The sequence below is a fragment of the Hakea prostrata genome, chromosome 3 (genome assembly GCF_041222555.1).
Source record: "Hakea prostrata isolate BN-2017 chromosome 3, UWA_Hpros_2, whole genome shotgun sequence".
In the NCBI taxonomy this organism is placed as follows: domain Eukaryota; kingdom Viridiplantae; phylum Streptophyta; class Magnoliopsida; order Proteales; family Proteaceae; genus Hakea; species Hakea prostrata.
The window spans coordinates 23,026,994-23,043,447 of NC_142602.1; the positions used below are offsets into that span (position 1 = coordinate 23,026,994).

At 39.7% G+C, this 16,454-nt stretch overlaps 1 protein-coding gene across 1 annotated transcript; it reads left to right on the forward strand.

Annotated features, from left to right (window-relative positions):
* LOC149021670 (uncharacterized) lies at nucleotides 1-15,718 on the forward strand. Its single transcript, XM_089149895.1, has 3 exons — nucleotides 1-618; nucleotides 2,964-4,030; nucleotides 13,387-15,718. Exons 1-3 carry the CDS (start codon nucleotides 452-454, stop codon nucleotides 14,703-14,705), a joined length of 2,553 nt encoding a protein of 850 aa, XP_089006021.1. The 5' UTR covers nucleotides 1-451; the 3' UTR covers nucleotides 14,706-15,718.
* The last annotated feature ends 736 nt before the right edge of the window (nucleotides 15,719-16,454 follow it).

Below are 16,454 nucleotides of genomic sequence, written 5' to 3' on the forward strand. Positions count from 1 at the left end.
GCTCTGAAATTCACAGTCGAGCAAAAAGAAAAAAAAAGAAAAAAAAGAAAGACGAAAGAAAAACGAGAAAACAAGCTTGAGCTGATCCAGAAAACCAAATCGTCAAGGAATGGAATCTCTCAGCATCATGTCCTGATAAATCAAATCCATATCCGTTGATGTTTTGGTTTTCAGTTCGGTTCTAGGGTTTTATTTTTTCTTTTCTTGATCTTTTTGGTTGGGTTTGATGAACGTCTGTCATTGATTCTGCTGGGTTTTGAGTCTCTCTGTATATCGAGTTTTTTTTTCTTCTTTCTTCTTTCTCTGCTATCTATCTCTTGTGGTTTGTTGGATTTTTCCGTTTCCTGTTGTTTCATCGAGCGTCCGAAGTTAAGTGTATAGATGGTTTTTGATGTGGGTGAATGGAATATCAAAATGGAGACTGAGATTGTGAGTTAACTACGGAAGGAAAATGAAAGCGATAGATGCGTCTGTCGGAGGGCTGGTCTGGGTAAGGCGTCGAAATGGGTCATGGTGGCCTGGCCGGATAATGGGTCTCGATGAATTGCCTAAGAGTTGCTTGGTTTCGCCGAGATCGGGGACTCCCGTGAAGCTCCTGGGAAGAGAGGACGCCAGTGTGTGAGTGGTTTTAGTGTTTTAGATCGCATGCTTTATTTGCTTCTGTTTAAGCTATTAGGCAGGGAGAAAAAGATAAAGCTTTTCATCGTAGGTTAATCTTATATTTCAGCTTTTCATTTCTATCCTTTGGCGATTTAGTTTAATTTTTCATACATAATGTAACAGGTAACAACTTCATTATTCTCTTCATCACTCTTGGTTTTCCCCATCCCCTGTTGAATTGTGTGCTTAAAGGCAGGCCTCTTCATACATAGCCATTTACAATTGTTGGTTGTGGGGTTCTATTTATATTCTTTATGAGAATTGGATGTTTAGTGTATATATGTGGAATTTTTGGAACTTTTTGGCTCTCTTTGTTTTTACTGGTGATCTGCTGATGAAGAGACCCTGCTTTTGATGCTTTATATGAAAGCCATTCATCCCCATTGAAAGGGATTAATGGCACTTTTTAACGAGCATTTAGTTATCAATGTCTTTCCGCAGTTTAATGGACAACGTAGAGCTATGTCTTCCCAAGTTAGTGCTACTATTGATCTTCTATTGGTATTTACGTCGAAGGAGTCCACCATGTTATGCTTTTTTATTTATTTATTATTGATTGATTCCCCTTTTGATTGCTTAGTGCTTCCGTTCCAGGGAAATTGTATTTCAAAAAGGCTTTCTGTAACATGATAATGTAGCAAACTGCAGAATCTGCATCATCCTTGGTATTACAGGTTTCACTATGATAGGTTCAGTTTCATATTCAACCCTACAGACTGATTTCAATCTTCACATACATGTGAGACAGGCTAAATTTGTTTGTTGTCACGAAGGAGTTGGTTCTTATGCAATTTTTTTCCTACTTTGTCTGATATGATTTTATTTTAAACAGGAAACTGAAAATGCATTTTGTGAATAGAAGAATCTTGGGAAGTGAAAATTAATTGATCTTTTGAATAAAAGACCTATGGTTACATCAGACATGCTGTTATTTCTTTATGAAGTTAATAAATTCTCCGATCTTGATTATTTCATTTACATCATTCCCCTTCCACGTGTTATATTGCCTTATTTTTCTTTCTATTGTTTGACCTGTATATTTTCACAAATTTTTTTTTGTGGCATATGTTTCCTTCATTTTACCACATCAGAAGTGAACTATTTCATCTAATTGGTTATTGTTGTACCAATTTTTAGTTGGAACTTAATTGTTGATTTGCCTACTTGGTAAAATCTATGCTTAATAGATAAATTAGAAAGTTTTTGCGTGGAAACCTGTGTGAGTATTGCCAGTCTTTACGTGTTAGTTTCACATTTTTTTCCCTTTAGAAAAAAGCCAAATAGTATATTTTTCTGGGTTATTTGGGAGGACTCTTAAATGATTGGGAATGGATTAATGGCTCCAGCTGTTTCAGATTATGAAGGAAACTCCCTGCATGGTTATGGACGTAAGATGAATTTAAAAAGAAGGAACAAGGATTTTTTTTTTTTGGTTAGGTCTTTATTTTCCTTTGTGGTCTGCATGGGGAATCTCAATCTCCAGTTGGTAAAATCATGGGCAAACTTATCCTCCTCCGAGGGTGGAAGCTTAATCTGGATATTGGAAAGGTTCCTCACTGTTCATATTTACACAGCTACGATGTGCAATTGACGAACAATTCTACAATGCATGAAGGCGTATATGGAGGATTTGTTACTTATCTTCTTGGACTGTCCATCTTAGCGACAACTCGTTCTCCTAGGATTTTTCAGGATGCAATGACCATTATTACCCTATGTAATGAAAGAATTGCTCATATCTTATCTATATTTGTCTTTTATTCTAAAAGTTGGTTTTTTTTTTTTTGTGGATCTTGTTCTATGTGAGTTCTTTGGGAAGTATTTTTCGAAAAATGGAGTTAAAGGATTTTTAAGGGAATGCCATCTGTGACCATGAATGATGTACTATTTCTTCTTATTGAATGGGCTAATTCTGTGAAAGTATTTGAAGTGGGTTTAGTTGGTTCTGCTAGAGATGATTTAGATGCATCTCAGGGTATTAATCTTGTTCCCCTTATGGATGCTATGGAACCTTTTGCATGTGAAAAATCCAGATGTAAAATGTTTTGATTCTTCATTAATGAAGTTTTTATGGAAAAAGAAAAGGACTTGACAGATTAAAAGTCCATGTATGGACGTCAAAGCATAAATTTTGGTTTTATTAATGGATAATATGTTGACTACTGTGAACTTGTCTCCGAAGTTATAAAGTGACTAAGCTTGGTAATCAGGTGTTTAGGCATGCTTTTGGTTGAATAGCAGCTTTATATCACAATGATTGTTGTCTTTCTGAATGTAATTTGGTTATGTCTTTTTGTTTCCAGGGACTGGTATAATCTTGAAAAGTCCAAACGGGTGAAAGCGTTTCGCTGTGGGGAGTATGATGAGTGTATTGAAAAAGCGAAGGCTTCTGCAGCCAATCTTGGCAAGAAAGTTGTGAAATATGCACGTAGGGAAGATGCCATTCTTCATGCTCTTGAACTTGAAAGTGCCTGCAAAGTTAGTAAACACCAGGATTTTTACTTCCAAAATGATGAATCAGCTGGTATGGAAAGTAATGATTGGGTTGGAGAATCACAAAATATTTTTGGTTTGAGCAACGAGTTTGTAGCTGGGAATTTAAGTGCCATTCAAGGAAGTTCGACACAAGATTTGTCTCAATCTGGTTTATCATTTGAAGATCCAAATCAAATCGCTAGCCCTAAGTTACACTCAATGCAGAGAAGGAAACGAAAAACGCCCAATGATTCAGAGGATGATGAAACTGAAAAAACTAAGCGTATGAGAGGTCTTGAGGACCTTGGGATGGGGGTCGCATCAAAAAGAAACTCCAATGTTTGGCACACTGATGTGTCACCTGAGCTAGCTCAAGTAGATGGTGCTTCGCTCAGTGCATCTAATACTGCTAATAATTTATCTAGTGGAAGTCCAGTCAATAGCAGCAGGGATTACTGCTCATCTTTGAAAAAAAGGCGATCACAAGTGGCCAATGTTTATGAAAGCTTGAAAAAGAAGAACCGCCGTCGTCCTCTAACAAAGGTATTGGAGAGTACTGCCATGGTGGCTGTTCCTGTTGCTTGTGATCAAGGTACCAGTCTGGGTGGAACATCTGTTCAAGGACTAGCAGACAGCAAGGTGCCTGCGTTAGAATCTATTGAGTCAAAAAAGACAAGCATTTCAGCGGTCCTCAGTGATAACTCAGACAGTACTGAAGTTTCATTTGACAAAGAAACTTCAGTAAATGCTTCTGATGAGACTTGTGATGCTGGTCTTGATGCTTACCGAAGTGTGAGAGAGAATGAATCTTCAAGTGCTTCAGAATTCCCTGATAATGATCGCTCCAACAGCTTGTTTGATGTTCCATTTGTTCGGGAAGAAAAGCGTACTGGAGGTATGCTTCATTTTATGTGTAGGATATTATTTTCCTATGAATTTTGTCTTTCCCTCTTCTAGCTTTCTTATCCTTTTTAGTAACCCTAAAACAAGCTGGATCACGGGTATGAGCTGAAATTTGGAAAGAAAATGTAAAATGAACTCAAAAGTATTCTTATGTGTGTGAGGTAGATTCATGAAAAAAGGTTAAAAGTTATGTGAGCTGAAAAGTATTTTTACGTATGTGAGGTAGATTCATGAAGAAAGGTTAAATGTGATGTGAAGAATTCCTGAGGAAAGGATGAGAGCATCCTAGGTGCCTACGAGGATCAGGGGGCAAAGTCAGCAAATCTTCAAACACAAAGTGCCCCTTTAACCCTAGTCCTTAACATTACCTTTGAAAATGGGTTGGTACTTTATTGGATGCTGTAATTGTCCCCTTACCGTGATGCAGGAGCACTAACTTGGACCTACCCAAAACAAGAACCAGGTTCATATATGGTTATTATTGTAGTGGATATTTAAGATTTTTTTTGGGGAAGATTAGGTAAGGAGATCTTTAATCTGGGTAGGATATGTACAAATAGATTTAGCAAGTTTAATTTGTTAAAAGAATCCTAGTATGGTTGTTTTCTTATTTAAGCATGTTCTTCTATTATTTATATCCTTGTAACCAATGTGTTGACTAGATTGAATAGAATGGAATAGTTAAGTTTGTGGTTGAGTAGCCTGTGTGGCTGCGTGTGTACATCCTTCTCTCCTTTGCAACTCTGATTTCTTCTGGGCTGCCCTCTTCTCTCCCCCCTCACCCCCCTCCCCAAAAAAAAAAAAAAAAAAGTCGTCAGAGCCAAAGGATCCATCATCCTTTTAATCCCTTTCCTATCAATTTTTTTCACCTCTTTCTTCTCCTTTTCAGACCAGGAAAAAAGAAATTTCGACTCTCCCCCCCCCCCCCCCAAAAAAAAAAAAAAAAAGAAAAAAAGAAAAGAAAACAACACTGTGGAACCTATCCATCTCCTCCCTCGCTGTAACCTTCCTTTATATGCCCTTATTCTGTTACCAGACAACCCCTTTAGTTCTTTTTTTTTTAATAAAGGTCTAAAGGAACCCACTGTTTTCATTCCTTCTTTCTTTGAACCAATCGAAGCTCCCATTCGATACCTGGAGCCAGCCCCTTTACACTCCATCTTCCACCCCTCAATCCCTGTATTAACACCCTTCATCCCGGATCCCCCACCTTCGACCCCATTGAAACCCCAACCGTACAGCCATCCGAGCATAAGGAAAAGCCTTCCTGGATGCCATTGTTTTCTTTCTCCCCCTGCTGTGAACCAACCCAGACTCCCCTTTAACTCCTACTTCCAATCTCTTCCTTTGATACCACAAAATAAAGAGCAAGAAATGGAGCCAAAACTAATAATAAGAATTCGTACAGAAGTCCAGCCGCAGTTGAGTCCTCACATAGGGCCTCCTTAAAAATCTCATTCTTCCTTATTTTCTTTCTAGTTCACATTGAATAAGTATGAGAACAAGGCATCAAATGAAACCAGAGAAACCGTTTTCAACTTGAAGTTAGAGATTTGACTTTCCTGAACCAACTCTGGAAACTAAGAAAGAGGCTTTCCTATTTTCTTTGAGCTAAGCTTTCGGGCCAAGTCGAATAGCTTTTGCACCTATCCCATTCCTCTCAGTTGATTAGTTTAGTATTGCTGTAAGCCCTTTGCTTACTGCAGCTCTTTCTTACCTATCAAGTAGTACAACAGCTGTATCTTATCAACTAGCCCAGTGCTGTAGGTTGCCTTTTGAATGTTATAGATAGAAAAAAACTATTATATAGAGGAGTGGGTTTGACTAAAAAGGAAAGAACTCGAAGTGAGATGGCACTGTTTTGTACAGCGATGGTTGGCCCTCCGTCATCTTCTATCTGGCAGACTTGGTAAATGGGTCCCTCCATTCCCTGGATCGACCACAGCTGCCCTGGCCCTCATCAAAATAAGGGTTCTTTGCTGAGGAAATCAAGCCCAACATCTCTCACTCCTATTGAGATGAGGTCTCCATCATGTAGAAAATTTCAAACTCAAAACCGTGCTGGTTTTCCAAGTTGACTGCAGTACCCATCTAACCCACTTGCTTTACTTTATTTCTTGTTTTGTTTTCTTTAATGCCCCAAAAATACCCCTGATTTCCTCTCTAATCTTCTTGTCTACTTTATTCTTGTATTCTTCCAAGTTTGTCCCTCCTTCCTCCCTTACATCTTAGTGAACTTGTGTCTAATTTCTTTAACAGAAATTAACCCCCCCTTCTTTTTCGAATTTAATCAATTTTCTATATGTCCAGAATTAACTCCCCACTTCTAGTTGTTCATTAGTTTATTTTATCTATTCCAGACTTGTCCACCATTTTATTCTTGTTCTATATTATCTTCTTTTTCTTTAAAAGAAGTGTTTTCTTCAGATTACAGGCACCATAGGCCATCGTCGGCCTTCTTCACTTTTGATGAAAAACAAATCCAATTTCGTTCACTAAAAGCAAAGTATCCAAAAAGAGACAGTAGTTTATAGTCATTGGTTCCCGTATATCCACAATTGCATTTGGATCTATGTTTATGGTTTCCACCGTCATGAAATTAGAATTTCTTGTCAACTATAAGACTCCAAACGGTTACAATTCCTATCTATCAATGAAGGTATCTGCTTCTGGGCTCATTCTTGACACTCCTCTCAAGGAAACATCCAAACAACCATCAGTGAACGACTTTTGCTGGTCACTTTGAACCTCTTCTGCAATAAAAACAAAGCCGCCTGACATTCCCATGTCATAAATAATTTTTAGGCTCATCTGTCAGGAGGATAAAGGGGAGAACCTACCACCATTGGATTGCAATCTACCAATGGTTCCCCAAGTTTACCCCTTCCCACCAATATGTTACCCTCATTTTCTTATCTTTAGTTTGCAGTCCGATATTTGAAATTTATGCTATTGTTGTCCTAAACCCGGTAGACCATGAAGTTTGATCAGTACGGTTTATTCCTTTCGATTAGTGATGAGTCCCGTAAACTATGGGTGGAACATTCTGATTTGAAGATGGGTTTCAGGAGTTTGCTATAACCTAAAAGTAGTTAACATCTTCTATTGTAAGATGTCAAGCAAGGTACCATCTTCTGAAAGAGAATCAAATTTGGAAGAAAATGTGCAGAATGGAAGCAACATCAAACTGAAGTACTTGATCTGAGTCTGACTAAGGTTGTGGTTAGAGTATTGATTTTAGGTCCAATTTTAGTTGTGAAGGGATGTTGTTTGCCAACAACCATCAGAAGATTGTGACAGTTTATCATGTGATGCTTTGGATCATCACCTCATCAAAGCCAACGGTAATGGATCGCAATCAAGGAATACTGATTCTCTCATTTTACAAAAGTAGTAGGTGAGTTTTTGTTGGCAACAGGGGAACTGATGCAGCTCGACTACCCTGGACTGAATAAACCTGTTTGGGAACCAAACTGGGAATCGGGTCTAAATATGGTTTTGTTCAGGTATCTAGTATTTTATTTTTTATTGGGACAATTCCTTAATTTGGGTAGGATACATAAGAATAATTTAAGCAAGTTTTAGTGAGTCCAAAAAGCATAATTCGTTGCTTGTTGAAATCTGTTATTTTATCATTTATATGCATGTAACCGACGTATTGAGTAGATTGAATAGAACGTAATAATAGCGCTTGTGGTGGAGTACCCTGTGTGCCTGTACACGTGCATTGTGCAGTCCCCGCCCCCCCGGGTCAACCGATCTCTATCTCTTCTTCGCCAACCACAATGATGCGATTTTCCGAACTGAGGATCTCCAGTTTTTTTAAGAGCTCGGCTAGCCCCTTCTCTATCACTCTTTCTCCTAACTCCTCCTATTGCGGGCAGCCTGTCCCTAGTAATGAGAATTTTCCTTCATTGCGCAATAAGGACGTCCTCACGAGTGCCCTTGAGACCGAAATCTCTACCCCTTTGTACACCTCTGATTGTGATGGTTGCTGGAGAGGCAACCGTATTACAAAGGGGCATTATTTCCTTGTTGAGTTCAAGTCTTCAAGAAAGAAGAAGAAAAAGAATAGAGAGAACCACTAGGATTCATCCCAACCCAGCTTGGCCTATTGGTCTTATTTTTGGTCCATTTCCCCTAATGTTACACTGCTCACCCTTTTAGCTTTGCTGTAAGGCTAGGTGTCATTTGCTGAGTAATGGGAGACAATAGAGAAGAAGGAAACCTGAGAAGAAATTTGAGCTGCAGGGATAAAGAGGAAAGAAAGCTCATATGAAGAAGAAGAGAGTAAAAGGAAAAAAGGGTGGGGTGGGGGGGGGGGGACACATACACACACAAGCTCAAGCTTTAATTCATTCTTTTTTATAACTTTCCCTCAATATGCTGGTTAGAAGCGTTTGAATTATAAAACAGACGTGCTGCAATAAGAAAACAACTATACTAGGACTCTTAGAAATCTAAAACTAACAAAAAACTAATAATAAGTATCCTACCCGAATTAACTGCTTACAGAATTACCCCATAAAAGTGACAAGAAATATCCCAATAAAAAAAGGCGAACCCGGTGCCAAAGGCTTCTCTGCACAAGCACAGTCCCCCCCCCCCCCCCCACAACAATATTTGTTGGGAGGCTGTTTCGATGCCTTGACCTCGGGGCTGGTCCACCAACCGTTGTGCCAAGGCCTAGGCTAGGGCTGCAACAGGGCCGGGCTGGGCCGGGCTTTTGCAATCCCAAGCCCAGCCCATATATATTCTAATCTAGGCCCATTTCTGCCCTAACCCTAATTCAGGGCCAATGATTATTGTTGTCGACCCTAAGCCCTATAGGGCCAAGCCAAACCCATTCCCGCACTGATTGGCCCTGATTGGCCTTGTCTCTGACCCTGTCCCTAGAGCTGGCCCTAACCCTGATTGACCCTATACTTGGCCCTGCCCCTATCCTTGTCCATGTTCCTAATTCATTGAGAACAAGCATTAGGGACAAAATTAGGGCTAGGATTAGGACCAGAATCAGGGCCAGGGTCAGGGTCAAAATCAGAGCCAGGGTCAAGGCTAGGTCGGGACAGGCCCGGCGGGCCAAAGAGTAATCCCAAGCCCACCCTTGTCCCTAACCCGCCCTTAGGCCAAAATCTTGAGCCCAAGCCCTATTCGGGCTCGGCCGGGCTTAGGGCAGGTTAGGGCCGTCAGGGCCAAACTTGCACCCCTACGCCCAGCCCTACAAGAAATATCCCAATTATCTATTAGAAAATCACTTGAAACACTGTCCATGTCACTTGGCGTGAACAGTAACAAAATTATCTTTTCATGAGACAGTTTCAGTCTTGATCACAGATTAGCTGGCTGTGGGCACACATGATTAATTGTTCTCTTTTACCAATCAGCAAACAGCTGGCGGATAATTTTGGGAAATATTTTCCCTTCAGATTCTTTTTAATCTTCTTGGCAATTAAATTCCTTTAAAATAAATCAGTCAGATCCCCCCCCCCCCCAATGGTTGTCAAAGCTTTTGCCTAGGCGCCTAGGCCCATCTTTAGGTCAAGGCGACTTGGCGTCGCCTATGCTTTATCGCCTTGCTTGGTGTTGCCTTGTTTTTCGCTACCTTCTGTCGCCTTGCCATCCATCACCCCCCCGGCCTCCAAAAAAAAAAAAAAAAAAGAAGAAGATGAAGTTTGGAATTCCATCTCAAATCATGCAGCATCACTGAGCCTCTGGTTTCTTCTTTGCTTTTGGCTGCTTTGGACTTTGGTTCACTTTTGTATTCTTTCCCTCAACCCTTTCTCTCCTTTGGTTATGAATTTATTTATTCATCCAAAAAAATGTAGGAAAAGTTACATAGGGGAAAGTTGCATAGTTGTATTGTGGGAAAATGAATGTACTATATAGCTCTTGTAATGTTCAAAATTGTCATCTCATCTTTTTTTATTCTTTTAGATTTATTTCTCTTCCCGGCAAAGAAGAGTTTCTCTTAATTGACCCTTTTGTAAATAAGTATAGAACTAAAACAACAAATAGTGGCTTGAGTTGATGTTTTATTCAAAGCTATCCACTTATTGAATAATTAACTATATATATATATTTGGAAGTGCAGAAGTCTATGGGGAAGTGGGGGTGGGAAGGGTACTATAACATAAATGAGGTTAATTAGGAAATAGAAAAGCAGCCACAACTTTTTTGGTTCATTCTCTTACAGTAAAGAGAGAGAGAGAGAGATTCATGGACAGTTGGACATATGGGTTGACTTAGGGCCCTAATCTGTAAGTTGCCAAGACCATTATCACAGGCACTGATCGATAGGCGAATTCTGGATGCCCTGGTTTTAGAGGGATATGACCCTGCCGCCATTTTTAACAGTTGCAGACAGATATGGGATTGCTTCCTATATCGGCGTGACGGAGAGGCTCTGTCCAAAGCGACGTTGAATCGCTATTGCGAGCAAATAAATCGCTTCGGGACGAGAAGAAGTACCATTCTGATTCCCATGAACTTTTTTCCAAACACACTATCTTTGTGCTTACTGGTTCGTTACGAATATATATGTTTGGGCGTAGTGATTCAGCAAGTTCAATCGTGTGTTCCGAACTATCGATTCTTTTTCTTAATACATCAAGCATATGAGTCAACATGGTGCTCGAGATGGAGAACCCACAGAGGTAGAGGTGGAGGTTGAGCTCATGGGGGATAGGCCCTGACTTTCAATCCATTTGACCACTCCTAAACCAACAATCTAAACTCACCGCCTTAAAATAGAATACTGTCAACTCAGAAACTAACTGAAAAATGAAGGTTTGCAGGTTGCTTAATTTTCCTTACCCTCAAACTTGGAAACTCTGACTTGCTAAAGACAACCACATCATGTGTGGAAATTACAATTCTGAAACCCTCCCAAACTAGAAACGTTTTCTTTGCCTAAAAGTTGGGCCTGAGCTTTGACCCATTGGCTGGACTATCCTGGGGCTGCCATAGCCTGTCCTCCTAATCTAATCACTGTATGGCTGTTTGAGCTGCTGTGTCGCTGTTGTTCTGTTAATAATTTCAGTACCATTAGCTAAGGTTTTATCAATCTTGCTGCATTATTTTGTTTGCTGTTTGCTTTGGGCTTGAGAATCTGAACTGAATGCAACTTCTTTTTGGTGCCTATTTGCATCGATCAATCTGTGCTTTCTATGTTAATGGCTTATGGAGGTTTTGGTTTTCCACTACTACATTTTCTTAAGTGGGTCACTATGCTTTTTATATACAAGTAATGTCCAATTGGTCATTTAGGTTGTTCTCTATTTCCTCCTTTTTTTTTTTTTTGGGGGGGGGGGGGGCAATTTTTGAAGTGTATGATTTTCAATTTAGTTAGCTTTCTGTTACTTGTAAAAGCACTCCAAATTTTGACTTAGGTTGTGATTTTATTTCAATATTCATATGAGATGGGCTTGGTGTTGAAAATCAAATTACATCATTGATTTGATGCTTATTCATAGTTAGTAACAAATCTACCATTGTTACATGTTCTATGTGTATTATTACCAAAAGCTGCATCACTATTTAAATGCTTATGTGATGCTTAATGAAATTATGCGTACTGTTTTCTATCTCATTTAGTACTCTTCCCACCCATGATATTCTCTTCTATCTTCCTCGTTCTCTTTCCCATGATATTTTCTTATATCTTCCTCATTCTCTTTATTTCCTGTTTGCCGCTATGAGTATGCGTTGTTCTGGCAATAGTTGCAGCCCATATGCATCTGAATTGATCCCTCTCTTTCCTTCATCTTCCATTCCCCACCCCCCTCTTGTGATGGATCACTGAAATCCCCAAATGGTAGCTCCTAAACTCTGTAGTGAGGCTGGAAATCTGGTTTGATCTTGCTGTTAGACCCTTGCTGTGGGTTATTCTTAGATTTATTTCAGGTCGCTGAAGCCATCTTTCGTGTACTGAATCTTTTTGAGTAATAAACCTGCAGCTCAAGTCTTGAATTTGAAGATCATGCAACTTGATTTGTTTATGTTCAAGCATCAAAATCCATTTGTTCTTTCATTGCCTCAGGAATGTACTAGAGGTTGGACATAATTCTGGTCCTTCCCTACACCTTTTTCTTGATATTTATGATTCCTTTGGATTTTATTGCTTAATTACACTTCCTTTTGTCATTCCTTCCATTATATCCTGTAGTTATTTCTACTTCCAACTTCTCCTTGGCTTTTAACTAGTCCCTTCCCCATTCTAACTACTAATTTACCCCATAAGATTCTGGTTGGTTACAGTTTTGCCACTCTTTTATAAACTTCATACAGTCACAGAACTGCCACCCATCTGATATTTGAGTTATCTAGTACCATGGGCCCGTAGTGACCAACAAAGTATTTTGACCCCTGGATCACGTCAGTCCAGCTCTACAAAATATCTTCTCTGATCTTTTTACTATTCCTTTCTGAAAAAAAGTACCAGAACCTTGAAATAGTAATTTGTGTGTGAATGGTTTTAAGTTTTTGCCCATCCTCCTTTACTCCTTTGTTTCTCCTGCTGTTCCATGAGATAGAGTTCACGAATCTATTGGGCATCCTGATTCAGTCAGTCTTTAGATGTTTCACAAATCTATGGGGCAACCTGATTCAGTCAGTGCTTAATTGTTTGTTCTTCTTCCATAGTCTGTCAGACAGTGGGATAGCCATTAGGATGAATGCCATTGCAGTGTCCTCCTCATATGAAATATATATAGTGCCAGAATTGCATTTAGTCAAGAACAGACCTCCAGGACATGCCAGAAGGCCTCAAGAGCTGCATTGCAAACCCCCTTCCCTAGTCGAACATTTAATGAGAATTTGTTTTGCCGACCCCCCCGGGGGGGGGGTTAGATGAGTGCATCTGACATGAAAAAGGAGCCACATTGGTCTTCTTTCCTACAACATCTAGCACCTTTCTAGGCTACTTCCTAAAAGAGAACCCTGTATTTTTTGAAGCAAGGGATTCCAAATGGTCCTTGTGGCAGAATGGGGCTTGCGAAAAGGTCAAGGCATGCATTTGTTTGTCTGTGTTTAGGTCTACCTCTTGTGGGCCCCAAAGAGATTTGAAGCAGTGCCATAATTATCAAAATGGAATGGCTGGCAAGGAGTTTAAATCTTCCTGAATTCCATTATTTATGTTTTTGGTAGTTCTCTCTGTTGCTTTTTATCCTTCTGCTATTTGGTTTGGTTATTTCTCTAGTTACAGTGGAAGTTTCTAATCTGTATTTTGTTCATGTTTCATGCTATTCCTGCTAGTCAGTACCTTGGAGATCTGTTACTCCTTATTGACTTAATTAATTCTCTTGGTAGGCAAATCAATGGTGTGTTTTTGTTTTTTTTGAATCCCATCAGGTTTTTCTCCTTCGGTCACATGTTCATCTGAGAAGCTCCAATCGGAAGGTCTTGATGAATCTGGTTCTACCTCTGTGGCTGCTCATGTCAATAGTTTCTGCACAACGAAATGGAAATTGAAAGGCAAGAGGAATTCAAGAAAACTGAGTAAGAAAGTGAACCAACATTTGGACTCATGGAGATCCAGGGACAGTGATGATGATGGATCGGATGGTTATTTGGTAGGCATACAGCACATGGATGAGTTCCCTACGTTCCATGGCCAAAAAGTTGAGACCGGCACCTCTGAAATGTACCCTTCATCTGACAAGCACTCTCTATTGGCCAAGCCCAGACTACTTCCTGAAGACCTGTGGGGTAGGTCCCATCATTGGAGCAATGAGAGTTCTTATGGAGAAACGCAGATAGGACAGCGTAGTTACTTGGTTTCCAGCAAATATAGGAGACAGAAATTGGGAGGTAAAGATGTTTCCATCTCAGCAATAGATGGGAAAGGAGGGCAATATTTATCTCATCAGAAGTCTCTAGTGGGTAAATCAATGACACCTATGAGAAATAGAGAGCCACTCCTGACAAGATCTATGTCTGTTTCTCCTCTGACAGCACAAAGTTTATTTCCCCAGCTCCACTCTCATGTTTCACCGTACTCTATATTTCAGATGGCAGATGCACACATTGGAAATGTTGCTGGAGGTTCTTTCTTGTATGATGTAAAGCTGGATGTGCGGGCTAGTTACCGGGGTCAGCATGTCCCTCTGGTTTCGCTGATGAGCAAATGGAATGGTCAAGCTATTGTAGGTCATCCCATTACAGTTGAGGTGTTGGATGAAGGTTATAGCGATCACTTATTGAGTAATATTGACTGCTCCCCAGAAAGTAGCAATTGTGAACTATATGATACACCTCAAGAAAATTTTCTGGACCAGTCAATTAGTGTCTCTAAAAAATCATTGCTTCTGGATGGGGATGAAGGTAGTCGCAGTACTGGGGCTATGCAGGCTTCTAACAGTAATGCAGTTCATTCCTTTGTGGAGTATCCGAGGAACCCTGTCAAACATTTGACCAACCGACACTGTTTATCACCTAAAAAGTCTTCTGGAACTAGGAAAGGTGGGAACCTGTTTAAGAAGACTCGCAGATTGTCTTCATTTGCTGTTGCTCATGAGCCGGGTAAGAACAAGAGGAAAGCAGTTCTTGAGAAGCTGGGGGGACCTGTTATAGCGTGTGTTCCCTTGCAAGTGGTTTTCAGTAGAATAAATGAAGCTTTGAATGGTTCCTCATGTTTGGCACATCGTGGCCCAGCATCAGACCACCCCTGATGCCTGAGACATAGGGATGTGGCTTTCTCAATTGGTGTTCTCTTGCAGGTGGTGTTCAGGAGGTAACTGAAGCTTTGAATGGTTCCTCATGTCTGGCACATCGTGGCCCAGAGTCAGACCATCCATGATGCCGAGATATAGGGATATTAATTTCTCAATTGGTAAGCAGGAGTAGTGTTTGTTTCAGTTCATAGGATAATGAATGGAGCCTGGTTTTGGTATTTCATTCCTTAGCTCTAATTGACTTTTCAGTATTTTAGCATTGTAAATGCTGCCTTAAGGTATAGATATTGCTCTTCATGAATGTACTCAATTTGAATCATGTAGATTTAAGTCTTTGGATCTTTGATATAGGTCAATTGGATTAGGCTGTGGTGTTTTTGGTTTTTTTGTTTTTTCCTTTTGTGGTGGCTGTGGTGTTATTGTATATGATGTAATATTATTTTCCAGTGTAAAGATGATAACTATTTGGATTTTAGTTGCTGATAAATGAAAATTCAGTTTCATTCTCAGGAATTCAAAATCTCATGTGATCCTGCTTTTTCTAAGATCAACTTAAGGGGTTCTTTCTTATGGAACTATTCCGTTAACCCTTACAGGGGTTCAGTATGATTCTAACGTATTACCACCCGCCTTCTCTAGGCAATGCTTCAGCCTGCAGAGAATGGATTCTGATTCATGGTGGATTTAGGAAGACCTGGGCCCTGTGTCTCAGTTACCTGTTCAATGTATTGTTTAAGCAGAACTGATTTTTTGAATCTCAGGTTCAGAATTCAGCAAACGAAGTGAAATTGATCTTTGAAGTTTGAACTCTACATATGTGTATCAGGGCATTGTTGATATTGACAACTGATGTGGTATCAATGTATAAGCTCCGGCTTGAGTCTGATGATAAAGGCATAATAGAGATGCTTCATCAACTCTCTTGCGCTTGGCCGGTTGAAGTCTTCTTCATCCTTCACTACATCCAAGGTATGTGCTCAAGTTTGATATACTTGATAAGCAAGCTCTGTTGTCGATTCCTTGGCAAGGAAGGCCTTGTCATTAGTTTGCTTGATAGATCAGTCAGAAATCCATTTATGGCTTCAAATGCAAAGCGTAGAGGAAGTCATGCATTCTAGACATTTTTCTAATATCCGGGAAGTTTCATTATGATGGAAAAAAATGATCTATAAGCTTGAACTGCAGTTTTTCAGGTGAAAACAAATCGACATTGATAGAAATGTAAATGGATTGAATATGAAACAGATGTGATGGTGGTTAGATATCTCATGATTGAAATACAAGTAGCTGGACTCCACAACCCAGCTCCAAAATGGATGACAATGTAAATAGAATTCAAAATTTCAACCATCCGCACGCATCTAAACCAATTGTGTTTGCTCAACAAGTGCAATTCACTCTTAAATTGTCTCCATCAATGCTTCATATGTAAAGGTCAAGAGTTTGAATTTTTTTGAATGGAAACTTTTTTTTTCTTCCCTATATATATTCTAACTTGAAGATTAGTCTAGGATGATTGGGATACCTCAGTTACCCAAAGAGAAAACTTTTGATCCCTGTTCCCTGTTCGTGGGTTGTAAATCTGTATCATAGAAAGAAAAAACTTTTTTGTCAACATGGCATCTTTTATTGTGCAAAATGATGTTAGATATGAACCTTATCACAAACTTCCTTCATGTGGATTACTATGGTATACCAGCGCAGAGTCGTCAAAAGTCCACCCAACATCAACAGTGAACGCCTCAA